Source organism: Podarcis muralis, chromosome 1 (genome assembly GCF_964188315.1).
Source record: "Podarcis muralis chromosome 1, rPodMur119.hap1.1, whole genome shotgun sequence".
Taxonomy (NCBI): domain Eukaryota; kingdom Metazoa; phylum Chordata; class Lepidosauria; order Squamata; family Lacertidae; genus Podarcis; species Podarcis muralis.
The window spans coordinates 16,170,592-16,198,533 of NC_135655.1; the positions used below are offsets into that span (position 1 = coordinate 16,170,592).

General features: G+C 43.1%; 1 protein-coding gene across 2 annotated transcripts in view; it reads right to left on the minus strand.

Annotated features, from left to right (window-relative positions):
- The window catches only part of DYNC1H1 (dynein cytoplasmic 1 heavy chain 1), a 57,984-nt gene extending 31,185 nt beyond the window's left edge, over nucleotides 1-26,799 (minus strand). For both annotated transcript variants that reach the window (XM_077924012.1, XM_028707970.2), the window contains exons 1-29: nucleotides 26,419-26,799; nucleotides 20,290-20,377; nucleotides 18,779-18,952; nucleotides 18,091-18,346; nucleotides 17,228-17,414; nucleotides 16,814-17,085; nucleotides 15,893-16,120; nucleotides 14,381-15,457; nucleotides 13,631-13,810; nucleotides 12,359-12,508; nucleotides 11,335-11,481; nucleotides 11,060-11,200; nucleotides 10,648-10,824; nucleotides 10,198-10,308; nucleotides 9,732-9,851; nucleotides 9,072-9,311; nucleotides 8,389-8,544; nucleotides 8,116-8,229; nucleotides 7,060-7,170; nucleotides 6,757-6,966; nucleotides 5,876-6,022; nucleotides 5,116-5,282; nucleotides 4,772-4,945; nucleotides 2,630-2,795; nucleotides 1,809-1,997; nucleotides 1,508-1,702; nucleotides 1,097-1,379; nucleotides 591-691; nucleotides 121-280 (exon numbers count right to left, since the gene is read on the minus strand). In XM_077924012.1, the coding sequence (XP_077780138.1) occupies nucleotides 121-280; nucleotides 591-691; nucleotides 1,097-1,379; nucleotides 1,508-1,702; nucleotides 1,809-1,997; nucleotides 2,630-2,795; nucleotides 4,772-4,945; nucleotides 5,116-5,282; nucleotides 5,876-6,022; nucleotides 6,757-6,966; nucleotides 7,060-7,170; nucleotides 8,116-8,229; nucleotides 8,389-8,544; nucleotides 9,072-9,311; nucleotides 9,732-9,851; nucleotides 10,198-10,308; nucleotides 10,648-10,824; nucleotides 11,060-11,200; nucleotides 11,335-11,481; nucleotides 12,359-12,508; nucleotides 13,631-13,810; nucleotides 14,381-15,457; nucleotides 15,893-16,120; nucleotides 16,814-17,085; nucleotides 17,228-17,414; nucleotides 18,091-18,346; nucleotides 18,779-18,952; nucleotides 20,290-20,377; nucleotides 26,419-26,689 (5,992 nt within the window). In that variant the 5' untranslated portion in view covers nucleotides 26,690-26,799. The remainder of the gene's footprint in view (nucleotides 1-120; nucleotides 281-590; nucleotides 692-1,096; nucleotides 1,380-1,507; nucleotides 1,703-1,808; nucleotides 1,998-2,629; nucleotides 2,796-4,771; nucleotides 4,946-5,115; nucleotides 5,283-5,875; nucleotides 6,023-6,756; nucleotides 6,967-7,059; nucleotides 7,171-8,115; nucleotides 8,230-8,388; nucleotides 8,545-9,071; nucleotides 9,312-9,731; nucleotides 9,852-10,197; nucleotides 10,309-10,647; nucleotides 10,825-11,059; nucleotides 11,201-11,334; nucleotides 11,482-12,358; nucleotides 12,509-13,630; nucleotides 13,811-14,380; nucleotides 15,458-15,892; nucleotides 16,121-16,813; nucleotides 17,086-17,227; nucleotides 17,415-18,090; nucleotides 18,347-18,778; nucleotides 18,953-20,289; nucleotides 20,378-26,418) is intronic.
- Nucleotides 26,800-27,942: the final 1,143 nt, after the last annotated feature.

Here is a 27,942-nt window from a genome sequence, read left to right on the forward strand (position 1 = left end):
CCAATTTTAAGAGAGGTGTTAATTGGTCGGGGGGTGGGGTGGGCAGTTTGTTTCAGGAGTTGTATCCTGTTAGATACCACACATGAATAATTAGCAGCAGGGCATGTGCATCAAACATACTTTTCTCCAAGTTTGGATTTGAGTGCTCTCGCAAGGCTTCTTGGATGCACTGGACCTGCTGGGAAACGGCAGAAAGCATTCGCTCCTCAAGTCTGTTGAATTCGTCAAAGCAGCCCCACGCGCCCACTTGGCAAAGACCCACAAAGATGCGTCCCATTGCCTGAAAAAAGGATGGGGAAGGTTAATGAACACGGCAGAATAGTAGACTGATCAGTTGTAAAATGGGGCTGGATTTTCCCTTAAGTTTTAGAGAGGCAGAAATTGCTATTATTGGGCAGGGCATCCTATATGGTACCAATCTTTCGTACAGACACAGAATCATAGAAGTGCTCCTTCTCTTGCTTCAGAATACAGGGCTGCCCAATGAAACCAGCTATAGCTTCCCTGTACGGGAGACACAGACACTTGAAACTTGCAGGATTTATGATCACTATTCCAAGGTAGCATAATGATAGTTGAAACCACCATACCTGGAAGTCAAATGTTTCGTCGCAGTTGAACACGAGAACAAAACGTCCAAGCTGGTGACCAAGAGCCTTAACTGATTCTGTTTTACCGGTTCCAGCAGGCCCTGTCCATTAAATAAAAAAAGAGACATATTTCATGTCATCTTAACCATCACTTCCAAATAACAGCCATGCCCAACACTTGTTACCACTTTATAGCCATACAATTTTCTTATAACCCTCAGTCTTTGGAGGATGCAATTCGAATTCCAGCTCGATACCAAACTATAACCCTAAGGCATTGTACATAAGACTCACAGGGGATCTTCTATCCAGTAATTAAGTAGATGTGTTTAGTTTCAGCAACACCGCTGTACTGTATGTCTCAAAGCAAACCCCGAGATCCTTTTAGTTAAGACTAAATTATCTGTGCAGCTATTAAAATCGCTTTGCTACCTGAACACACAATTTTTTGTTTCCAGCGTTAAGAAAGCTTTCGAGAAATGGGCATACAGAAAACAGTAACCTACCAAATGGAGAACCTCCCAGCCTGGCTTCCAAAGCTTGGGTCATTGTCAGGTAGCATCGATCAGTAAGAGGCGTCTGCACCAGTTTATCCTGAACGCCAAGATATTCAAAGCCATAGTTGAACTTGGCATTGGCCATCTGGATGGACAGTTGCTGCAACACATCTGTCTGTTTAGGGTCAAAGTAGAACCTCATCTGGCTCAGCCAATCGAAGGATTTGGAGTTGTCAATTCTGCTTTTGATCAGTGATCGCGTGACATCCCTTTGGTGGACCAGCTCAGTGATCTTTTGAAAAAAGAAAAGGTGAAATTCAGAATGCGAAGTATCAAAACAACCATTTCATGAAACACCATCATGTTTAAAAGCAATTGGAGATGGGATGTCTAGAGAGCATAACGAAGGCTGCGGCTTACCAGGTGTTCCAACTTCCTTCTGCGGAGAGGTGGCTGCTCCATCAGCACAGAGTCTGCAAGCACATTCAGGGTGACCTCAACATTGGTCAGCACAGACTGCAGAGGGCTGCTGTCACCGCCACCGCCCATGCCACTCAAAGCAGACTCCACATTTTCTGACCAGGCAATCTGGGCTGACAGGACAACAAGCTGGGCCTAGAGCATTAAACAAAAATAGGCATTGGCTTTTGCCAGATGTTTCCCTTTCCTTCCCCAAAAAGCACAATGCATTTTCTGAAGGCTGAAGAGAACAAACCTATACCTGGTATTTGTCAATCCAGGAGATGTAGGTAGCTGGATCAATAGAGGTTGCTTTGCCAAAGATTTCGACTTCCGTGACAGACTCAGCAAGCAGCTTGGCAAGCGTGACTCTCATTTCTTTCTCAACAAGTGTGAGCCATTCGTTGATCTTGGGATGCTCCGTGATTGAAACGGGAGTTTTGAACAGCACCTGAAGGGGGGGAAAAATCAAGTTTAGGTGTGTTTTTCTTTTCATAAAAGCTAGGATGGGGAATCTTTCTAGCTGGTGGGCCAGATGTAGCAGTCTGCACATTTGTCAAATTCATCGCAGGGAGACAGAAGATCTGCAACATGTGAGGACTTCACAGCGATGTGAATAGCCCTGTGTGGAGCTTTAAAGCAACAGAGACTTTGAATTCACCTGACAAGTAGTAACTTGTTTTAAACCTCCTTTCTGCAGGGATTGGCTGTGTGACCAAGCTTACTACGGGACACTTGAACACAGAGTTGATTCAAAGGGTTTGGAGTTACCACCTATCAGGAGATATGCAGTAACTCCAAACCTGCTGACCTTTGGAAAAAATAAATACTTGTAAGAACAGAGCCTTTTTTTCTTTCCAAAGGAAGTTGCAGAGCCCCTTGAACAGCACTTCCCAAGTGCCTGACCACCAGCTGATGCTTGGGCTCTTGGAAAGCCAATTGTTGGATCCTGCCAAGCCCTGCCTTTACATGCCCTTCACCTGTTGTCAGGTGTAGGGCAGGTGGGCGTAGATTGCTCCTGATGGCCTGGTTGTTCGGAGGTTCCCCACCTGTTTTAAAGAGTGAGGTATCCCTTCACTGTACCTCCTCTCCCTCGCGTGAAGATATTCCCAGAACAATGGAGCTGTCCTCGTTAAGGATGATGCTCGACACTCCAGCAAACATCTTCTTGAAGTGCTTCTGCAGTTTAGCTACGTTCTTGCTGTTCCCTATGATTTCGAGCAAGTCTTCATCACCAACAAAGTAGAACCTAAAAAAAAAAAAGAAAGCTTGCCATTTTAATGAACAAAAAGGGGTACAGTGAAATGCAAAGTGACAAGCATCTAGTACCCCTCAACAGGATTTTTCTATGTGGACTGTCAAGTGAAGCAACGGAAGACTACATCTGTCAGCTGATGGGAGCTGTTCCATTAGGCTGCAGTAGAGGGAGTGAAGGGAAACAGGGCAGCCATCAGCTATGCTGAGAAGCCAGCTCTATCAGGCTTCTCCCTCCCACAACTGTTACCTGGGAGCTCCCACTCCATCGGGATGCAGCAGAGGAAGGGTAGAGGGGCCACTTCACCAGCTTAGCTGAAACCAGCAACCTTTGCTCCCCCAACCCCTTCAACTCTTTCCATTCCAGCTGATCAAACACCTTTGTTGACTAACAGAAGAGGACCAGGCCAATGGTCCATCTAGTCCAGCACCCTGCTCTCAGTGGCCATCCAGTTGTCTATGGGAAACCCTCAAGCAGAGCCTGAGCACAAGAGCACTCTTCCTTCCTGTGGTTTCCAGCGACTGGCATTCTGAAGCATTACTGCCTCTGACTGTGAACAACTAGTGTCCGAGTTTACTTTTTTCCTGCCTCCCTCCCAGTATTTTTTGGGGGTCACACATTTAGGTTGTAGGCTGAAGACCAGGGCCCCATCTTACTACTGATGTTTGTAAGCCACTCTTCTTGGCTGAAGAGCCAGGTTGAAGTCATTCGAACATAAAATAATAAAGCTGACAGCATTGTTTATTGTATTTACATATTCACATTCGCCGTTAGTAGGTAGGTAATTAGTTTCGGTCTAAGATAACATGGGAAGCCCAGACCGCAAATTACTGAATCAATTTACTGTACAGTATTGTGTCAGGTCACAAAACTTTTCAATCCAAGGCTCCCAAATGAAATTTAATAAATAATACTGGGAGGGTATTGTTTTTGTTAGTTATTACGGTATATACTATTGTGTTTTTAAATCGTAAACTGCCCTGTGATCTTCAGATGAAAGGTGGTACAGAAATTTAATAAAGTATAGCTGCTTTATAATACACTGAAGTCATTTACATAACTCTAAAGGTAAAGGTAAAGGTACCCCTGCCCGTACGGGCCAGTCTTGACAGACTCTGGGGTTGTGCGCCCATCTCACTCAAGAGGCCGGGGGCCAGCGCTGTCCGGAGACATTTCCGGGTCCCGTGGCCAGCGTGACAAGCTGCATCTGGCGAGCCAGCGCAGCACACGGAACGCCGTTTACCTTCCCGCTGGTAAGCGGTCCCTATTTATCTACTTGCACCCAGGGGTGCTTTCGAACTGCTAGGTTGGCAGGCGCTGGGACCGAACGACGGGAGCGCACCCCGCCGCGGGGATTCGGACCGCCGACCTTTCGATCGGCAAGCCCTAGGCGCTGAGGCTTTTACCCACAGCGCCACCTGCGTCCCTTGCAAAAAAAAACTCACTCAAGAGGCCGGGGGCCAGCGCTGTCCGGAGACAGTTCCGGGTCACGTGGCCAGCGTGACAAAGCTGCATCTGGCGAGCCAGTGCAGCACACGGAAATGCCGTTTACCTTCCCGCCAGTAAGCGGTCCCTATTTATCTACTTGTACCCAGGGGTGCTTTCGAACTGCTAGGTTGGCAGGCGCTGGGACCGAGCAGCGGGAGCGCACCCCGCCGCGGGGATTCGAACCGCCGACCTTTCGATCGGCAAGCCCTAGGTGCTGAGGCTTTTACCCACAGCGCCACCCGCGTCCCTTACATAACTCTAGCTATATCTTAATGCAACGTTCACTCTCTTTTAAAAGCTTGTCCCCAATCCAAATTATTTCCAAGCCAAAATCTGCACAGGTGGTTTAATTTTTTGGTCAAACACAAGATTAGAACATGGGTGATGATAAGGTAACATAAAGCCTGGGGGGGGGGGCAATGTATTAATGCCAGAGTTTGCTTATAGAACAAAACTAATGCAGTGAAATATCAATTCTTTACCGAGGGAAAGAAGCTCTCTCTCTCTCCAGGTACTCTCCCAAAGCTTTCTGGATCTTCCCAAGCAAGTCTGCTAATCTTTCCAGTGATCTCTGTACACCCTGAATATTCAGAACATCCATGACCAGGGGAGATTTGGACACCTTTTTCATGAGGGCCAGAAACTCTGTACTGATGCTGTGAAGTCAAGAAGAGAGAGCATTGAAACAAAGCAGAACCACCACCAGCCAATGTCCCCAAGGAGACAATGTCCCCAAGGAGACACTTAGACATAAAAGCCTCCTGGGTGAAATAAGATGTTACAGAGATTCCTGCATTCACATTTATCTTCAAGAACAAAACATTACCTTTGGAATCTCTGTGTTTCAACAGGCAACAGGTGCTTGATATCAGCGCTCCCAGTGAAGATACCTTCCAGGTAAACCCAGCGCCTCTGGACATCTATCCATACATCAAAAAGTGCCATGATACGATTCAGTTTGTCTTCCCAGCTTAGGGCATCTTCTTCAAACACCTACAGATCAATAAATGGCTTTAATTTATGTAACTGAGTTACACATTTATTGCAAATAAAGCACAATCCAACTATATTTAAGCTGTGTTATCTATATTAAATAAAATTTATAACCACCTTTTCCTCAATAAGGGCTTAAAGTGTCTAACAATAAATGTAAAAATTGCATAATCAAAAAGTACACTAAGACCAGCAGAATAAAAAACCAGAACAACAAACTGATCAGTAAAAGCTCAAAAAACACTTATGGCTCAAAAGCCTTCCTAAAATGGAAGGTTTTAAAACAACCCAGCATAAGGGCATTTAAGAAGGGCTGAGATGAGCCTCTCTTGGGAGAGGGTTCAAAAGCCTGGGCACGAGACACCGAAAACACCCTCTGCCCAGTGCCAACTAAATGCAATTCCAGGGAAATTAGGACCAAGATGATCTCAGGAAGCAGGCTGGATTGTAAGGGAGATCATATAATTGTATTCAGTGCTTGCTAGTTAGTCATAGCTATACAAAAGGGTGCAAACTGAAGCATATGCGTTAACATTCCTAAATACGTTAAGAGACAGAAATGCAAAGAGCAAGAGATACATTCTGGGTTCTACCTTGTAGTATGGCGATAGCTTCATTGCAGAAACACTGTTGATGTGCTCTTTGACTTTGTTGAAAAGGTCATCCCAACCACGAATCAAACGGCATTTGTTCTGGTAGTTAACCAAATCCAGCTCATAGGTGTTCCACACTTCTCGTATCTTTATAGAAAACAATGTACAGTGGTGTTTAGGATTACAGGTAAAAAATCAGGCAGGCCAAAGCTGCTTTTCTTTAAAAATAGCCCAACGGATGATGAAGAGCCAGAGAACATCTTTATGTAACAAGTGATCATCAGGAAGCAAGACCTTTGTCATATAAATGTGGCCAGATGTTCAAATGGTTCCGCTTTTGGTTCTATCATTATTTCATTCTACGTTAATTAGCGGTTTCTTTATCTAATAAAATGTATATACTGCTTGATAGAGACAAGCAGTTTACAAAAATATAAAACGTTAACACTATCGATCAAAAATATTCAGTATGTAGATGATTAAAACCAACAGCGGCTTCTAAGAACAAAACTTTTTGAAATACACCCTGCAGCCTGACATAGGTTTAACCAACTGTCCTCTAAAAAACTGGACTTCCTTGGGAAGAACAGAATATTGCCAGCAATTTGCTGCTTTCCCTTCAGGAAGAAAACTCCCCAGTGCTCCTGAGTGCAAAAGGCTGTGTTCCTTGAAGGAAGCCTCTTAGCCTTTTCCAGCAAGCCTTCCTGCCACTTTCCCTTTACTCCCTCAGTATGCAGGGTCACAAATAAGTAGCAACCATTGCATCAGGACTTGTCTTCCTTCAGTGACAATGGTTTTGTTTGAGTTAAGGGAACTTCGCTGGAAATATAGATTTAAAATTATTGAACGAGCAAAAGTTTTTATTAAAAGCCAATAGCTACCTGCTTCAAGAATTCTTCCAGTGCCATCTCTCCCTGTGCTACAAGTAGCACATCTTTCACAATCAGTTCATTCTTCTGCAAATCAACATCCCAGATCTGCCCCAGGGTTAGTTCGGAAACTACCCAATTCACGTGAAGCCTCTTCATCAGTTGCTTCCAATGGCGATCTTTAAGAGCCTCCGACTTCAACTCTATCACCAACATGTTTATCTGAGTGGGTTGGAAATGAAGGAAAGGTGTAAACTTGTCTTGTTAGGCATCAGCACGATGTTCTATCCAAAGGTCTTTCATAGGCAAGCTTACCTTCATGTAACCTTTCAGGAGCCTCTGCACGTATTCATAGGATGCATATTGCCGTAAGCGAGCAGGGAAGTTTTTCAGCTGGTTGAGTAAGCCATCTAGACTTTGTCGAAGCTATAAGGAAGATGGGGAGCAACTTTTAACAAGTTAACAGACTGCACAAATTGCTGAGTATTACCCATTTGTCATCTTTATTAATGGACGGCTCACCCAAGTAGTCCTGCTTGCCAGGAACACTGACCAAGTTATTATCTTGTTCTCCTTTCTGATACGGCAAGAGCGCATCTGCATGCCTACCCATAAGCTGTTCTTTATGCTCTTTATCAAGTCACCCAAAGACTCCCTAAAAAAGACTAGCCTCATAAACTCATTCTACATATTCTTCTAAAATATCCTTTGCCACCTGGTCCCAATGTGCTACTTTTCTGCATCTTGCCTGCCCAAATTCCATACCAGTACCACCATGCCCCCCAATTTTATTATTATTTATCAAATTTGTATACCACCCTTTATCCATAGATGTCAGGGCGTTTCACAACATAATTTCAGCTTCTCCTTTGCTGAGCTTCCCTCTGCAGCTCCCCAAAGTCCTCCAAAGACTTCTAATTGTCGTAGCAGATGCCCCCACGCATCTTACAAACCTAAATCTCCCTGTCATCCAACATTCTCACCATCCTTTTCTGCACCCCAAATTCTTCCCCCTTGATTACAAATGCCGACGAGCTGCACTGCTAATTTAAATAGAAAGGTAAAGAAGCCGATGTTGAAGCCTGCAGTAGTAGCCATTGGTAGGTTGGTCTCTCTGCCTTACTGACAGGTTAGCTTCCTACGCCCAAGTTAGTTCAGAGATGTGCAGAGATGGTCAGGGTGTTCTGGGACAGGATTGAGGTCCCTGGGCCGTAGGTTTAATCAGTGCTATCAAATATGTGCCAAACCATGTCAATGCTGACTATACGGCAGAACATTTTTAGCTTCTGTTTTACAGTGTTTGAAGAGGATAGATTTGCAATTTCTCTTGCTATGGTCCTCAAGTTCTTTATATATATAAAGCTGAAGTACCTTGCGAGGCTGTACTGAAACCCAGGGTTGCTCCTTCATTTGATCAATCTGTTCCCAGACCTTGGAAAGCTCAGACCAGACTCCTTTAAGGTCTTGGAGCTCTTCTAAAGCAACCTATGAGACAAAAGATGGTTCGAAACATCGGTAATTTTAGAGGGGGGAAAGCAGGATATGACAAATAATTCTAGTAGGTTTTGATCAGCGTAGCTGGAAAGGTCTTTCTGCGGAATACAGCTGCTGAAATTTATACGTCCGACTACTAGATTTTCATACCTGAACACGTTCTTCGCTACCACTGAGAAGTCCTGTATCTGTGAGTTCTAGAGCTTCCTTGGCCTTTGCACATTTCTCACGATCATCCTTCAACCTCCCAAACTTTCCTTCGTAGATGGTAAGGGCTTGGAGAGCTTCCTCTGGGCGCAGGTTGCCCTGAAAAAAGAAGTGAAATACTATTATCAGACTAGGCAGAGTGGAGTTCACTGTTATGTAAGGTGCCACTTTTGACTACGTGTACCAAATTTCACTTTTATAGATGGTGTATGACTACTTTAAGCTATTTTGAAATATAGCATACCCCAGTTTTGCAGAAGAGAGGTACAAGCACCCCGTTTTCAGACTTCCCATTAAGTTGGATGTCAAGGAATATAAAAGCACCAAATTCCAGTTCTCAAGGTTGTGTTGAGACGGTTAGTCCCATATATACACTAATTGGGGTTTGTTAGTGAATGAGACAGCTAAGCACAATTACAAACATTCATAATGAACACATAATTTAGATCATTGGCCTTCAATTGGTGGGTCTCAGCCTGACTTAAGGCAGGATAATAATTATATGGTGGTCATGCTGTTAAGTGCTAAGTGCACCACTAGATGCATGTTTTAGCTAAAGGAGAGCATAGGTGTCAAAGGAATGATGACTCAAGGCTCAAAATGCCAGAGCACTGAAGACAACTTACGGTTACAGGCTTTGTTTTCTCCCAGTCTGTCAGTAAGTCAACTGTACGAGTCTCCACAGCTCGATCTTCCTGAACAATTTTCATCTGCAGGTTTGCTACTTGCTGCTGAATGGCAGAATCCTTTCGACGCATGATGTCATTGAAAGCACCCCATTCTCCTTCAATGTTATCGATGTACAACCAGGATGAAGGAAATTGGAACCTCTGCTTCTCAAGCAAGCGCTGGCCATTACGGTAGAGCTACAGCCACCAAAAAATAAGTTACAATTTCAACAAAAAGTGTCAAGTTCAGATGCTACCGTTAAACTGAAACTCATCACCATGTAGGTTTTTTAAAAAAAACCTTAAAGGGTACTTTATTTTGACACATCCCCCGAACAGGAGATATGTACAGCAATGTTTTATTTGGTACAGGCTTTGATCACATATCTTCTTGTAATAAAGATTGCGGTGATGCGTGTGTGTTTGGTCATGTAGGCCTTGGAACACACGTAAATGGGGAGTTGCCTGTACAGCTGTCATTGGCTCTTATACCTTTCAGGCACCAGCTGACGACATGCTTTCATGCAAGGCTGTGAACTGCCTGGAAATATTAGGACGAAGAGTATTAAAGCTTTTCCCGTTGAAACTGATTGCAGAAACGTGTTGTAGAAAGCTTACCTCAACTTGTTTCTCAAATTGTTTGATTTTGCGTTTCAGTGACTGCACGTATGTGATGAATGTCACAGCATCAGATGTGCTAGCTGTGTCCACCGAGTGCTGCTCCAGCTCTTGCCGTGACTAAGAAATGGGAAAAATGAAATTTTAAAAAATGCTCTCAAAGGAAAGGGAGTAAGTTTTAGACGCCCTGTTCAAAAGACAAGGAAAGCCTCTATGGAGGTGCCAATCACACCCAATTAGTTTAATACAGGCATAGTACAGGCACTCACAGTTCTTCAGATATCCCACTATTACACATGATTTCCCCCCCTCTAAGATTACAAAAGAAAGAAAGCTTTGACATGGAACAATCTCTTTCATCCCATATTGAGAGAAGAGAAGCAAGTGTTGATATCTATGGCTAGGGGCACTTTGGCAAAAATTTCTGCTTAGGTATTTTCAGTGGGACGAATTTTGGCAAACTTACCTTGGAAATTTGAGAATGGAACTCTGTCATGTTTTGCCCCAGCATTTGACCAAATTTGCTGAGCACTTCCTTATGCCAGGAATCATACTTCAAGTTCACCTTCGATTGCACCTATACAATTAAAACAGTGGTAATTTTACTCTATGCCATCTATCTTCTAATTTGCAAACTTGTGTTTCTTATATACTGTAGAAATAAATTTAAAAAATGTCCAGTAGCACCTTAGAGACCAACTAAGTTTATTTACTGTGGTTACTCATTCCCCCACCCCTTCTACTTGTGGTCTGTTCTTTGATACCGTTTAATGAAAATTAATGCAGGAGATTATCTACTACATTATTCCCGCATCGCATGGGACTGGGCTAGATGATCCTTGGGTTTCCTTCCAACTCCACAATTCTATGATTCTATAACTCTACTATCAGATCTATTTTCCTTCAGGGTGTTTACCTTTCCATAGTCGATGATAACAGGCCCAAATTCCTTCCTGGTTTCAGCATTGTCAAAGGTTCCTCTGGCTTTTCTTATCTGAACCAAGAGTGCTTGCCACTTATTTAAGTCTTCTCCAAGGCGGTTGTAGATATTCTCCGCTTGCATATCCCATAAACATTGATACTGGAGCCAAACCTACAGATCGAGCGTGAACACACAAAAGAAATACCTAAATTTTTCATTTTAAGGATTTGTAAGCTATTAGATATATCCAATTCTGGGGTTTACGAACTGGTAACGAAAACTGTAAACACCGTACTTTAAACAAATGTTAAATAACTCATCATTCCATATTCTTGATCAAGACACTGTCACGTGGAATAATGTTACGTAATAACTCTGGAACAGGAAACGTAACATGTTCTCTTACCTTCACGTACTGTTCAACTTCTGTGACGATCCCCATGACTGCAGAGTAAGACTCTTCAAGTGCCGAAGGGCCATCTGGCATCCGTGTCAGGGCATTACGGTAGAATTTTTCCTCTTCTGATAATTCATAGTGCACGCCCACCTAACGAAAAACAGAAGATGTACCACATTTTGATTTAAAAGCAACGAGAGCTTTGATAATATTTTTTTTTTAAGATTTAGCTTAAATCTACTCAAGATTCTTATGATTCAGAAGTAGTATTTCTTTATTCTTACCTGATATCTCTGACTTTGGATTCTAGGTAGTGACAGTATTACCATCTTCCAAGCAAACAGTTCTTGGAACAGTTTGTATCTGCAGTCTTCAATGGGTGGATTCAGGTAGATTACTTGGTTGGTTATCCGCAGTTCATGAACAACATTCTGCAGGAATATAAAGCCACGTTCAGTTTTGGTTTACTGGAGGAAGTAATAACAAAATGCATTAAACTATCATTAGTCTGGTGGCATTACCCAAAATTTGACTGGTATTAAGTTGGAAAGTTATCTTTGGATTTGTGCATTATAGGACAAATATAAACTGCACTAGATGAAGTTATGTATTCTGTTCAGTTTCCAAATAGCCACCTCTCCTGTAAAGCCTTTAGCTTAACCCTTAATCTTCACCATCAAGGCTAAGCACATATATGCAATCCTATATCCTCTCCTTCATGATCTCTTAAAACTGTCAAATTTTAGAATGAAAGCAGGGACACAGAGCTGTACCCTTTTGTCTCTGAAATTCTTTTAAAAAATGTTTTTATTTATTTCCAAGCATGGTGTCTTCAGCAGTACATATATTTGTCATTTGATTCAGTAACAGTTATTGCAAAGGTTGATGAACGCAATACATCCTGTAACAATAGAATAAATAACTACTCCCCACAAGACGCAGGGAATTGAACAGGACTAAAAAGAGGCGGCCATGGAAAAGGATGGTGGAGGCTGGCCAATGATTAGTATGAAAGAGCTTAAGACATCCCGGTTCCCTGCAACTCCAAGCCTTTAAAATAAACGCTCATAATATAAGCATTCTTTCTGTGATCATAAGAGCTAGGAACTCAGCAAAATTATGGATTCTTATGGATGCCAACTTTTGTGCAAGATCATCAGATTTACCAGAATTGTGCAAACACAGGATGAGATTTAAGTTATACTGCATCATTTCAATACACATTTTTTTCTAGTTTGAGATTTTGCATGCATTACTTCCAGCTTGCAAGACTCCATGGATTCAATTCAAGGTGAAGACACCACGTACTTTGATCTTTGGCTCTCCACCTGGCTTATGGCTGACTTGTGGAGCATCTGTGTCCATATCAACTTCTGCTTTGTCATCCGCTTGACCAAGCAGTACTTGAGTCCATGCTCTCAGCCCAGCCTGCAGACGAACTCCCAGTATTCTCTCGATCTAGGAAGCAATTGCATTAACAAAATTGAAGTACTTCAAGAAACACAGCAGAGAAACATGCTACTAAACATCCACGGAAAGATTTTTCTTATCAGCTTCCTTTCTTATTAGCCCCTTTGAGACCTGAGGATATGGACTGGTACTTAAAGCCCTCTGACAACAGGTCCTCTGGACACCTGTCCTTCTTGGCTGAATTAGGTTAACTGGAGCAGTGTGTGACTTACTATACAACTTGGGATCTTTGTACCTGTGAGTGATTCCTCCCACACAGCCCCACCTATGTGCTGAGATCTGTGGTGGGTGGGAGAGGAGGCACTCCCTGTGGTACCTCAGCTGTCAGCAGTTCATTATGTGGTACTGCAAAGCAGGGCTTTCTCAGTGGCAGTACCCCAGTTATGGAACTCCCTCTCCTCTGAAATATAGGCAACTCCCAATTTATGTGGGGGGTTATGTTCCAAGACACCGTGCATTTAGCTGAAATCGTGTATATTGGGAACAAGCCTGCAAACATCCTCTAAACATCTGGAAACCTTTTGAAAACCAAAAATGCACCACACTCCACAACTGCTGCCTCCAAACCTCCTTGGTCAAACTCCCAACTCTCCACAGGCCTCAAAGGTCGGTGCAAAGGCTCCTGGGGTTACTAGATACCATTTTCATGATTTTAGAGCCGTTTCCCTCCTCTTTTTTGCCACTTCTGGGATTGCGGTGATGCGTGTGTGGATGGTCATGTAGGCCTTGGAACACACGTAAATGGGGAGTTGCCTGTACAGCTGTCATTGGCTCTTATACCTTTTAGGCACCAGCTGACGACATACTTTCATGCAAGGCTGTGAACTGCCTGGAGATACTTGGATGAAGAGTGGTATACAAATTTAATTAACAGCAACAATAATGCAGAAGAATGGTGGGCATTACTGCTGAGCCTATTGTTTTAGTATCACATACATTTGTAGCCTTGCAGTTGGACTCTGCATCCTGTGATGGGATATATCAGGACACCATTAACTTCCAGCAGGCTTTTAACTCAAAATCTCTCAAGTGTTCAAACCAGATAACTTTAAAATTAAACTTATTAAGAAATACAGCTATCTCTTCCCGGTAACCACTTGCAAAGCTTACCTCCATATCCAGTTTATTAACCCAGATGGGTAAATTGGAATATGAATGAAGATTCAAATCATCCACAGCTTTTTGAACTCTGTTTAAAATTTCAGAGAAGGTTTTGTGATCATACATGCAAGTTTCCAAGGATCTGACTTCCAGGTCTATTTTCTCTTCAATGATAAGCAAGTCATCCACCTTAAAGGGCAGAAATGAAATCAGTCTTTAAAGCTCAGTTTCAATATGCAAAATGATTGTTCTCCATGAAGCCACCTATTAACGAATGTCTACGTTGCCTTTCCAACATGTATGTCTAATATATCTTTACTCACAGTGGATTCATAATTTAGACAAACAAGTACATGCTTATTACCAGTGTTAAGTTGCTTCTCTCAGGATTACTGCATTTGAATACAATTCAAATAAAAACTGCATTTTGAAGTATTGATTCCGCTAACTAGACTGACATCCTGTCTGGTATGTAATACTGTACTAATAAGGTTTTGACAAAAAATACTATAACCTGTTATATAGAGTCAATACTGCCTTGCTTCTAGTTGACTCAATATTTTATAAAAAGGCTGTATCAAAATCCATTGTTGCATGAGGCTTTCCTGCCAGGCCAGCTTTAAAAGTGTTGGCATTGTGGCTACTAAACAGCTGAATGGCAATTTCTCCAAGGTTTCTTTATTGAAGCAATAACATTATTGATAAACCATGCACTGCAAAAACCCCAAATCCCAGTAATAAACTTCAAAGCAAATTAACCTTTTCCTGGAAGTTGAAGACTGTCTCTGCCAGCCGTTGGACATATGGGTCCAGTTTGTACGATTCCCACACTAGAGCAATTCCTTCCCCGATCAAAGCCTGCACTTCCTTCTTTAGTCCAGCAACCAAGAGGGAAATGGTGTTCCGTTCTTCCACCTTTTCACAGGTCCGTTCGTATGTACGGACGCTTTCAATCAGAGAAATAGCAAAAGGATAGAGCTGATTTGCTTGGTGAGCTTTGTTGACTATGGCGAGAGGAACCCGGAACCCTAGCCACTTAAGGTTGCGGACTTCTTTTGACAGGGTGATTATTTCTGGGAGGAAGTTGACCTTCAGTTTGAGGACATTCCCTGTTCGGCCTCGAACACGAGTGCTTTCGATGGTGAAAATGCGGCCCGAGACACCAAGGTTACGCTGCTGAACCTTCCTGGCCCAATCATCAAATATTTCTTGGGTGTTGAGCTTCATGCGGAAGCTGTCTCCATCCTGCTTCAGTTTTTGGCCCTCTACATGGTTCTCCCAACCCTTCCCGAGGACATCTTCAACACGCTTCATGTAGGCTGTCAGCTGCCTGTCAATCTGTTTCGCCCAGATTATAGACCCGGATACTGGAGGCAAGTCTCTAACATGACTCATTTTGCAAGCCTGACTCTGTGGGTACTGCACTTTGAATTTGTCATGAAGCGACTCTATGTCATCTTTCACACGCTGAATCAGCTGTGTTTGGTATTCACGGATGGCACCTCTGATGTGGGGCCTGACAAACAGAGCATTGAACCTGGAGAAGATCCTGAACATTTCATTGGCATTCTTTGCTGTGCCCAGCTGGTCTCTTAGGCGAGCAGTAATGCGGGTCTCAACTCTATCGATTCTTTCATCGTAACGCTTCATTGCAGCTTCCCAGGCCTCTGTGCCTTCTTTGGAAACATCCAAGCCATCGACTTCTTTAACGTTCTCATAAGCAAGGTTTACTTCTTCAATCGCGTTGGCATCAGCAGCGTCAAACAGCACTTCTGCTACTTTCATATCCTGTGGCTCAGGTACCTCTCCCTGATTTTGCTGGGGTACTGCAGTCACCTAAAAAGATAAAAAGACATCATTAAGCAACAGCAATAGTAATCACACTACCAAGTACACACAGCAACATGGCCTCTTCCCCTAACAAAGGTTCAACAACCAGCAGCCATGGTTATTTCACTCACTAGCTCACTTGTTTGCCAGATTTTCAGGGTCTCTTTTAAGGTGTTTCTTGATAGTCATAATTCAATGACTATCAAGCTTTTCGTTTTAGCATTTATCCTAGGAACCAGTAGGGGGAGCTCTCTTGCATTGAAGCAATTCCTTTGGAAATGGATTTAAACCGTTCCTCCCAAATGAGGGGCAGCTTGCTTCGCAGAAAGTGTTCTAGGTGAAAATAGTCTGGGTCAAGACAAGAGTAAGTTCTTACTTCGAATGGACTAGTTTCATTCACAACCCAAGTCTCTAAAAAAAGGCACCAGCCGTTGTACTTACCTGTGGTCTTAGCACTCTCACGATAACTGCTCTCAGTTGTTCGTGTTGGCGTCGAAACTTCCGCATCTGATCAAGACGAGCCTGGAGCTTTCTGTGAGCAGGATTGATGCGCCACACCATCTTCAGATTCTCTTCCCTCTTTCTTTTCACAATGTCTCTCAGTAGGACTTGCAGTTTCTCATATTCATCGTCCCAGGTCTGGAAGACCTCAAAGCATGCAACCATGACCTGAAAGAAAGTTGAACACCGTCAGTGAACACCATGCTCCATCACACAAATTCTGCATATTGTATGCGTTCACTAAGGATGTGATGATAGATCGGCCCCCAAACTTTATTTGCGGGGGGCGGGCGGAATGGACTGGTAGATTATGAAAGAGTAGAAAAAACTATATTGCACCAAACAATGACTTTGGCATTATGACCAACAACATCTGCCCATCTGACTGGGTTGCCGCAACCACTGTGGGCGGCTCCCAACAGAATATTAAAAACATGATAAAACACCAAACATTAAAAACTTCCCTAAACAGGGCTGTCTTCAAATGTTTTTTAAAAGTCAAATGTTTATTTCCTTGACATCTGATGAGAGGGCATTCCACAGGGCATGCGCTACCACCGAGTAACATCACTTCTCACAGTGAAGGAACCGCCAGAAGGCCCTCAGTGCTCAATCTCAGTGTCCAGGCTGAATGATGATGGCGGAGACGCTCCTTCAGGTATACAGGGCCAAAGGTTGTTTAAAAAAGAATTGTAAGGTAGTGTCATCACACATCTCTACCTTTTATTACCTATTCCAATGCTAAGGCTTCAGTTAGCAAGTGCAATGTGGCTTCTGGGATGGGGCTGCAATTCTTTCCAAAAGTTTAGCTCAAGTTCCCACCCCCCACTGATCCCATAAGGATCTAAATGCAAGACTTGCCTTCTCAAATTCTTCATAGGCAACATGCATCAATTTCCGTGTCCCCAACACTTTGAGTAGCTGAGAACTCAGGTCTCTTGAAATGGCCTCCACCAGGCGCAGCGCTCTTTGAATAGGATACTTTGTATTTCTGATTTTTCTCAGGTGGGTGAATATTGCAACCAATGCCTGCCTTATTTTATCCAGTTCAGTAGCAGACAGCAAATCATTTAGAGGGAAGTCTTTCATCAATGGATTGTAGTCATTTACTGTCTCCAATGCCTGTTTTAGACCTAGATGGCACAAGAGAAAGCCAATTTCACTTTTTCAAACATTTAAAAGAATTTAATCACTTGGCTCGTGTTAATGTAAATGTGCTACAACAGCTACAGTCCTGCCAAATTCTGTTTCTGGACAGCTTCCATAAGCTCTTACCTGTGTCTGTATCAAAGCTGACAGTAGCATGAAAGCGTTTGCCGTGCTTCAAGATATCTAAAGTTAAGAGGACTTCAGGGCTTTCACGCTTCTCCTGAATACGGTATAGAGCACGTTCCAGGTTTAGCCAAAAGCTGATTTCTTGCAAAGCAGTGCCTGATGCAGGGTCCCGATCTAGTTTGGTCACCTTGAAAATTGGTAAAGAGGGTAATGAGGCTTCTACTGTTCAACAAATGGGGGAGTCAAAGCAACTGAAGGCATAACCATATGATCATACTGGCTGCTGAACCACATTAACTACTTGGCTATGTAAACAGAGGGCAGAGCAAAAAAAGACGTTGCCCGACTGGAACTGAGCAGAGTTCTACCTATGTACAGAAAAGGACTTAGGTGCAAATGAAAACCTGATTCCAACACTACAGCTGCAATCCTAACTATTAAGGAGTCTCAATGTACACAGTGGGACTTGCTTCTAAGTAAACTGTAAGACCATTTGGTTATACAGACATTATCTCCCATCTCCAAAATATTAATCTATGGATTACTTACATTCATCAGCTTCAGATGGATTATCTCAAAGTAGATGGAAGGGTTTATTTTAAAAAATAAAACTGCTAAATAATGTACCTGAGTGTGTTCACATTGCTACACATAAAATAGTTAATGGAAAGGTATAGGAAAGTAAAATGTGTAACTGCTTCTTATTTTTAAATTAAGAAGCTGCAATTCCAAATATGCTCCAGATTACACACTGAAGATTTCATCCTCCACTTTAACAATATGCAACTGGGAAGGTATTCATCAACGAACTAAAGAGGGAAACTGAACATCCCTTGAACACTAAACTTCTTTTTCGAATTTACCTTTTGGATTTCTCTAATCCACCGGTTAACTCCAGACTGCAGCTGGTTGAGAAAAGTTGGGTCTTCAACTTTATCACCAAAATCAGTAACCTTCGGCTTTTCTCCACGCTCATAGCACTGCTTAGCAACATTGGTAATGATCGGATGAATTGGCAAACTAATCTCTGGGATTTCAATGTTTTGCTGCAGATGAAGAAGTCCCATTTCGAGTTCCGCAATTTTTTTCTCAACTGAGGGAGCCATTTTATCGCCATCCCTGAGGGAACACGGAAGTGAGCCAAAGGAAAATCCACCACACAGAGTCACATACAATTAATGTGCATGCAGCTGCCCTCCCCACCCTATAAAGACAACATATATTTCCGTTTTTCAAATTTCTTAAGCTAGCACGTGAGGCTAAGATGTCAAAGGGCTAGCCAATGAGGTTCAATTTAACTTAGTTCAACACTACCCATGTTGTTTGGCAAGCTGCTCCCTAATCTCTGGGGATCTTTGGTTGCAGAGAAGCTGCAGTCAGAAGAAAAGCTTGGGGAAGCCCTAATCCACACAAACATGTGCTTCAACATACACACAAAGCTCTTAGGATCTTGACCACCATCTACTTTCCAGTTATATCTTCCTTCCCCTGCACATCTTTTATTCCTTCACGTACACAACGGCTAGAAATTACACGAACGAAAGTATTTACCTGTCTGCTTTGCCAGACTCTCTGATGTAGGACTTAAAGAAGGGAGCAACAGCATTGCTGATGAAGGAATGCAGAGTTTCATACGGGGAGTCTTCACTGAGGGTAAGCACCCTGAGCTGTGAGGACACAGGCTTGTCCGCATCAATTACTGGTGCTCGTTTAATGAATGCCAAACTGTAAACCAAATAATATTAAGTACCTATTCAATTTAACCCGAGAACATATGTATTTTGGGGTTCACAAGGTAACTGTAGTTTAATGAACATTAACCTCTTTAGGGTTAAAGAAGTTCTAGACATTTAAAGGTTTCCTAACATTTTAAAAGAAATAAAAGTTTCAATGGTTAGGATTGAAGTAATATGGTATTTTATGTAGGTTAAATCTTGCCTACCCAGACTCTATGCTTTTGTATGCAGAATGAGGATGCAATGTGAGTGGGGTCTCACAGGGGCTAAGGGAGTGAGGAGTCAGGGACATGGTTTAATTCTGTCTTGTAGCATCAACTATATTTGCAGGTGGAAGTTCTTTTCTAAGAAAAGGAGGAAAGAAGCTTTTCCTTTCTGTTCCCCCTTCGCCATGTACTTGCTTTCTTCTGTTTGCAGATATGCAGTTCACAGATCAATCTGCAAGACCATCTGCTTGGGCTCTACAGTAAACAGCTAGCTAAGGTTCTTCCTGTTTGTAGTTCTACTCGTGAGTAAGCCTTGCTCATGACTGAATCTGCTGTCAGAAGGCACTCCCCAGGCAGAAAATCAGATGTCCCCATGTTGTCTTTCCAGAGTTAAGACCATGGGTTTATGCTCAGAAGTGAAATGCCAACCAGTGGCTCGGTCCAGAATTTGGTGTGAACCAAATTTCCAGGGTGGGGTGGGGAATTCAGGAAAAAATATTGTATGCACGCTCATGGAAATTACTAACCTCTTCTCTTTAGAAGCTTATAGGGAAGTTTATAATGTTTGATGTTTTAATGAGTTTTTAATATTTTGTTGGGAACCGACCAGAGTGGCTGGGGCAACCCAGTTCGATGGGTGGCTTATAAATAATAAAATTGTTTTTGTTCTTTTTCTTTGTTGTTCTTGTTGTTATGGACCCCACCCCCTTTTAAATATCTGCCTTGGTTCTTTTGGTGGTTTTTTTGGTCACAATTGGGATCACGAGGGAGAAAGAGGCACTCAGGCAGAAAGCATAGCTCTCGCTCTCTCCTTCACTTTGCACTTCCCAGTTAGAAAGAAGGAACAACATTTCTACATTATGTGAGCATAGAAAATTGGTGGAGCAGGCAGGAACAATAAGAGAAGATGGCAGAGAGATTCTGCAGTCATACGACAGGCCTCTATCAGCCAGTGGGCATGGTTCTTTCAACTCTTCCTGCCCAACTAACATTGGCCCAGGTGAGGATTTCCTACCAACAGAGCTTTTTCCTAAATCTCAGAATTCCTCTTCAGTCCCACAATTGCATCAAGTGAACGGCTTGTTTGTTTATTGTCAGAAGAGACACAGATTCGACTCACCTGTTTGACTTCATCCCATAATGAATGTCAGTACTTATGCCATAGGAAATAAATTCCTTCTCTTCCTCTCCTTCATCACCAACATCCTCTGTAAAGAATTAGGAAATTTTTATTAACATCTCCTGCATGTCCTCTCCCCTCATTTCCTTTATGAGCCACACACATGTTCAGAACTTTACATTCAAGTTAGAATGCCTAAATATTTATACACGCAACACAATCTTAAACATATCTACTCAAATTAAGTCTTGCTTTGAGGCTTGCTTCCAGGTACAGGGCTGCAGCCTTGTATCCCTCAAAATGCATGACTCTGAAGCTAGAGGAATTCATTAGCATTAACTTTATTGCGCAGAAACCCCTCTCTTTCCCTTTATTCTATGTTTGTTAGCCTACTTTGGCCTCTCAACAAAATCCAGTTCTTCTCAAATTTAGCGGAAATCAGATTTATTTAAAAGCAGTCAGCTTCCTCAAACAGTTTGAATTTAAGATATGTATTATATCTAAAAATAGCAGAAGAACTAAGATAAAAAGGGAAGAGCCCTGTTAATAACCGACAATTCAGAGGATGATGTCACTGCTTTAGCAGCCAACACTACAGCAATGAAACCACTGCAATGCAGCAGAGCAATTCTTCCATCTAAGAGGCACACCCAAACAGGAGAACAGAAAGAGAAAGTGTACTGGACAAAGAATAGCTCTTCTCAGGAAAGAACCCTGTAATAAAGAGAATTGCATGCATTCCTTTTAATATCAGCCAAAAAAGCACTATTTTTTCATTATAAAAATGCTGTCAAGAACTGTGAAACCTTTGCACTGTGTACTTTCAATAAGCATCAATTTCCACAAAGCTTGATTATAAACAGCAGCAACCTTGGTACTTCTCAAGTCATAGCCCTTTTCCAGGAGAAACTATACTGCCAAAATGCAAGATTCTGCAAGCATGTGTCCTTTTCTCCAAATCTTATGCAAAATCATCAGGGTTTGCTTTGCAATTAATATAAAAAGTAAAAGGTTTAATAGAGATACATTTCACCATAGCTGACATTCAATTTGAGGAATAGGTTTGAATCAATCAAGACATCAATATGTGGCTTAAACTGTACAACTCTGCTTCCAGAAGAGTTTCTTTAGGACACACAATATAGATTTCTCCAACAGACACGTTATTTGTTTTCAGCCTCAAAACTATACTATTTCAAAGACTTCTTTAGATGAGAGAGAAAGAATATGCAGGAATATGTGGGAGTATCTACCTCCATCACGTTGTACAAATAATACTTTTCTTTTAAAAAGTCACCCACATGCAAAATTTAAAAGTTTCGCAACAACAGTGTAGTGCTTCCCACAACAAAAGTGAAACGCTCGTACAAAAATTGTGTCAAGGAAGTTACATTTTATGTGTACAGATCTATGTGCACTCAAACACATGAGCGCAACATTCAAATGACCTTACAGTTCGGATCTCGAGAAGATGGAAGCATTTATCTCAACAATAAGCCACTGTTTAAGCCTGCAAGTTTTTCAGGAGCAAGTGGCAATGATGTAACGAATCAACATTAACAACTAGGATGCACTATATTGAGCAGGGCTCCAGTAAGACTCATAGAGCTCTCTTTGGTTTATATTTAACATTGCATTAGCAACTGCTACACTATCTGCACTACAAGCCAAACACTTCAGGCACATTGCCTATCAAAAAAGATACAGGGAGACAGCCAATTAATTCATGCTTAGAGTAGACCCATTGAAATCAATAAACTTAATGGTCTATCTATCTATTTATTTATTTATTATTAAATTTGTATGAATATTACTTAGTAGGCAATCACCCACAAAAAACTTTAATAGTTCACAAAGGGGATCATTAGAACTATTCCAGGACTATGATTTAGTCATGGAATTACAATTGGTCTGTTTACACTCATTAAAGCTGCTCATGAACCACAGAGAAAGTTATGCTAGGGCCTAGAATATGGCTGCCATAAGTCTGGATTTTCTCAGACATTACCGGGATTTCAAAGGTGGAATTGACATCCGGGGGGAATTCCCGAAAGGTGGAGTTTTGTCCTGGATCTTAAGCAAGTTAATCAAAAATTTGCAGGGTGACCAGGTTTTTACTTTTTGAAATATGGCAACCATAGCCTGGAATAACTATTATTGTTCAGGGACTTTAATAAAATATCTATGCCAGGGGTAGCCAACATGGTGCACTTTCAGACTACAATTCCCATCATCTATCATGGGCCATGCTGACTAGGGCTGATAGGAGCTTCAGTCTCAAACATCTGGAAGGCACGATGTTAGCTATCCCAATAAGCTCTCTAGTTCTGGTCTATCTAAAACAAATATTATACTTTTTTATGTTTAAATTTACATAGCTCAGTCCTCTATGAAAGTTCTCTTGTTTATCTAAGCTGCCAGCAGAACTCAGCAAGCAGGCCAGGCTGTCTTTCTGAGTGACACCTGGGCACAGAGAAATCCTGCCAACAGAGTTAATGTTTGGAAAATGGGACGCACCTCCTGGGGAGGGATTAACAGTGCTCAGAAGTGGGGGCAGGGTGCTTACCAACAGCAAATTCTTGCAGAAGATTAGTTACAAATAATACTTAGAAAACCTCCGTCTACAGTAGCTGATAGTACTGAAACTGATGCAAAATCTCAATAATTCACTAAAAGCTTTCCAAAGGCCAAACTTACAGTAGTAGCCAATCAACATCTCACCACTGTAACATATGTAGAGACTTTTCCCCTTTGGATTGTGATATACTGCTGACTACAGTACAGGTAACTTGCAGCTTACGCACATTTAACTTTATGCACTTGGTAAAATTAGAAAACAAAAAGGGGGCGGACGTCAGAGGAAAAAAGACTTTAGCAGTCCCACCTGCCATTGAACCCAACTATATGCAATTTTGGTGTTAGGCACTATCCCTGGAATGTAATCCCAATATAAACTGAGAGCCATCTGTAATCTTATCAGCATGCCTTAAAAACAACAACAACCCACGCACATTCATATACCCCAGCCAGCTTGGAGAATGGCAGAGGAGATGCAATTACAGTAGCTGGAGTGCTGGGATTATTGACATTACATCTTGAGAACCACTGTGTATATAACAAACCTGTGGCCTTTCAGATGATGTTGGACCACAACTGCCATCATTGCAGATCCTGACCATTGGCAGGCTATGACTGATAGCATGATTGACATAAAAAGTCCACCAACGGTCTAGAATGATGGCTTATCCAGAAAGTACCATCATTCCCTTGCTATATAAACGGCTCAAGGACCACCTCTCTCCATATGAACCTACCCAGACCCAGAGATCATCGTCTGAGGCCCTTCTTCCATGTCATCAAAATGCCTTCAAGAAATGCATTTAGAAATGCATGGCCCCCATATAAGTGGAAATTGCATGCAAGAACAGACATATGGTACTTCCTTACGGCATTATACCTCTGGTTCCTAGAAAGATATACATAGCAGAAGATCTGGCATGCAACACATATTTTTCTCTACAATGAGCCTTATGGTGTCTGCTGACCAAGAGAGGAAGGGGTTGAAGACTAGAATGATCCTGTGCTTACTACTTGTCCAATCTGTAGAACTACGTAAGATGTGAGTGGAAACAAATAGGCTAATCCTCCCATACATGGAAGCATGGGATCTACAATTAACGGCCACCCAACAATCCCCAGGTACTGGTCTGTCCTTCTAGCTGACAACCTATAAGCCAAAAGAGTGTTGTCCAGTTCTGCCAAAGGACAATTGGAGATAAGACGAGGTGAACCAGAATGTCACCATTTGTCATTTTCAGTGCAGTTCTACATAGAACTGTAGAGTTGGAAGCAGTGTTGGAAATTCCCCAGGTGCCAGGCGCGTTTTGCTAGTGGGTCCAATTTTGACCACATGGCTATCTCTGGATGCCAGGTTGACAACTGACATCTTCATCTGGCTGACCCTCCAGCTTTCTTAAGCATGCAAGAAGAGTTTATTACATTTATAGCCCACCTTTTTTATCCAAGGAGTACATGATTTATCCCCTCCTCAGTTAATCCCTACAATGACCCTGAGGTAGGTTAAGAAGCTGTGACAGGCCCAAGGTCAACAAATGAGCTTCATGAGCCCTCATTCCCAGGTCCTTGTCAGACACTCTAAACCAGGCATGGCCCAACTTGACTACAACTCCCATCATTCCTAGCTAACAGGACCAGTGGTCAGGGATGATGGGAACTGTAGTCCCAAAACATTTGGAGGGCCAAGTCTGGCCACACTGGCTTCCCAGAGTTCTTCTGCTATGGGACAGCTATATAAAACAAGTAGGTAAATAAATGTGGGGAAAACAAAATGTCACTTAAGAGAAGGATCTGAAATAGTATCCTTCAAGCCTGGAATTTGTTTTATTCGATGTTTTAATGTGATGTAAACCACTTCAATATTTTTTTTCTTTAAAATATAAAGCAGTATAGAAATGAAATTAATATTAATAATAAATCACATTGCAAAAAGGGGGGAAAGGCACAGACATTCCATTCTGGAGACAACGTAGCTCTAAGGTGCAATTTGGCTTATACATCTGAGTTTCTAACACTGGTTGGAAGGAAATCCAAGGGTCACCTAGTCCAACCCCAAGCAATGCATGGAATCTAGTTCCTGATGAGAGGGTGAAACTGGATTAAAAAATAGTGTACTGTGCCAATACAGATAACCTAACAACCCTGCGAAAGTGAAACACTGTCATTTTGCCCTTGAACCCAGGGTTGTCAGTTTTTGTTACTGGTTTTTACCTTTGCCTTTAATATCAGCTTGACAGTCAGGCAAGAAACAGCAACTGTGTTTATCTCCATGCCAGGAAAAGCTTCACCTACTGATTCTGGCACACCAAGCTGTTGTCAAAGGCGGTTTGTCTTCCTGGCGACTTGGCAACCCTACTATCCACTCTGCATCACAGTGCTCAGAAGAAGTCAATCCCACACTGGGAATTCCTCTCACGCAAGCAGAGCATTACTGTGTGCTGTACCTTGGACTATTAACCCAGCGATCATGCTCATTTTACATGTGGAAAGGCCTCACTCTGCCTGAATCCCCAAAGATCCTCTGCCTGTCTGGACAACAAAGAGACATGTGACAATTTCCAGAGCGGTGGCTTTGTCCAGCATGTTGCAGCAAAAACAAGCCTTGCTGCATCCTAAATATTTCATTCTTTTATGGCGTGAGGTGATAGCATGGATTAGAGCTCAGAAACCTCCGCCTCAGTTGGCAGGTGTGTGTGTGTGTTGAGAAGAACGAGGATAGATAACGCCGGTGCACCCACATTAAACAGAAATAATTTGAAATTGTGTGAGGCAGCTTCCTATCTGTGCAAACTCCACCCAGGCAGGTATGGCCTGACTCGAACTGTTTTATTTGTGGCATTGAGGGTCACTGTATCGACTTGCAAAAAAGGCTTTGCTCACGCAGATCTAGAAGATATACCATTATTCTGTATTAGATCCGCCTATTGCCTGTCACCCGAAGATCCTGGGGAGGTTTGCAGCATAAATAATAATAATAATAATAATAATAATAATACAGAACAAGACCATAAGAAAACAAAAAACCCACAACGAAAACAATAACAAACCCAACCAACAACCAACCCCGCTCCCCTCCCACATTGAAAGTGATGGTTCATCAGCCCAAGGCCTGGTTGAAGAGGAAGATGCGTTGATGAGGAGACTGCAGGATCAGGCCACGGAGGGCAGATGTGCGGGGAAAGAGATTTATTCCTGTTACTGGCGAAGTGGGGGGGAGGGATTGAGAGAGAGATTAAAGGCGGTGAAGGACGGGCTCCCTCAGCCCGCCAGCCTGAAGAAGACAAAGCGGCGGCGCCGGCGCCATTTTGACAGCCGAGGGAGCGGCGGCATCGGCAGCCTCCGTCGCCTCCGTCTTCCCCAGCGGCCCCACCCCTCTCTCCATCCTCCTCCTCCCCCTCCGCTGCTCCTCCCTTGTTTATCCCCATCTGGAAGGGAAAACCTCTAGGCCTCCCGCAGAAAGCGAGCGAGGAAGCCGCCGCCCTGAAACACGCAGCCAGCCAGGCGGTCGGGCGGGGCTGGTGGGACTGGGGTGTCTCCGGGCTGCCGACTCACCCTTGAGGGTGGAGCGCTCGACCAGCACGGCGTGGACCTGCGGGTCGGAGAGGAACTTGCGCATCTGCTCCACGGCGCCTTTCTCCTCCAGCGCCGCCTCCAGCGCGGCCGGCGCCTCGCCGCCATCCTCCAGCAGCAGCGGCACCAGCTTGCGCAGGTGCTTCTGCAGCACCGACACGTCCGCCACGTTCTGCACCGCCGAGCCGGTCACCTCCAGCCCGCCGTCCTCTCCCCCTCCTCCTCCGCCGCCTCCCCCTACCGAATCGGACATGGCTGCTGAGGGTTCGTGGGATTCTCTCCCACCCCTCGAAGCCGATGGATAAAACGCCGCTAGAGACGAGATGCAGCTAACTCCCCCGGCGACCGCTGAGTTCTACGGCTCAGCGGTACTGAGCCCGCCGCGCCCGCCCCGCCGCTCTTTTAACCACCGCCTCTTGCCGTCAGAGCCGCCCCGGAGGATGATGGGAAGCGTAGTCGGGGAAACCCGCCCGGGCTTGTAGCTGAAGAGGGGGGTCTGGGGTAGGATGGACTACAAGTCCCGACATGCATCTGAAAGGGGACATCCGCTCCCCCCCTCCAGAGGATCACGCGGGCAATGTAGTTCACGTTTCCGGCGGTGGGGCTCTGATTTGCTTAGAATGCAAGTTGGATTTACAGTATTGTGATGATCAGCATATATATTAAATATGTTTGAACTTATCCATGTTAATTTTTTTTAACTATTGGGTTTTCCCTGTGTTTTTAAGCTGCTCTTATTCTCCCCCCCCGTAAGCCATTTGGAGTCCCTGTCAGGGAGAAAAGTGGGGTATAAATAAATAAATATACAATTATGATAATAGTAATAATATGAGAAAACCCTCAGGTTTCAATCCTGAGCATTACTTGCATTCCTGGGCTCCTTTGGGAGGAAGGGCATTAACAATATTTAAAAATTACTTGTCTCTTTTGGATTTTCATATGTAGTTTTTGGCACAGCCGAAGGAAGCACGCTAGTATGCAATGCGTGTTTTCCTGCTCAGAAAGCCGCTAATGAGAGTGCAATCCTCAGGTCCCGGTTTTCTGGAAAAGGAGCTCAGTGGGGTTTGCTTTTGAGTAGGTACCTGCAGGATTGCGCTGTTAAATTCTGCCACTCTTGTAAACTAGCAAATACGATGAAGTTTTAAATGTAAATGTAAGCATCCTTTAGACATGGGACTATTAAAAAAAAAATTGTCTAACCAAAGCCATTACAAGAGATGACAAACACAGGACAGAATAAAATTAATTACACAGTTAAAATTAAAGGTTGGGAGTGTGTGTGTGTGAGAGAGAGAGAGAGAGAAAGTATATGTTTTCTAGAGATAATGTAAAGCAAATGCAAAGCCCAGGCTGTTTCTTTCTCTAGGAAGCCGAACTCAATAGGGCGCAAATGTCAGATTTGTGACCCCGCCTTCCCGCTTATTCTCAGGAAATCTTTTTTTCGAAGCCAAAGGCTGCAGGAGAAAAACTACTTGTTCCAGATTGCACTGCGACTGTTTCCGCCGG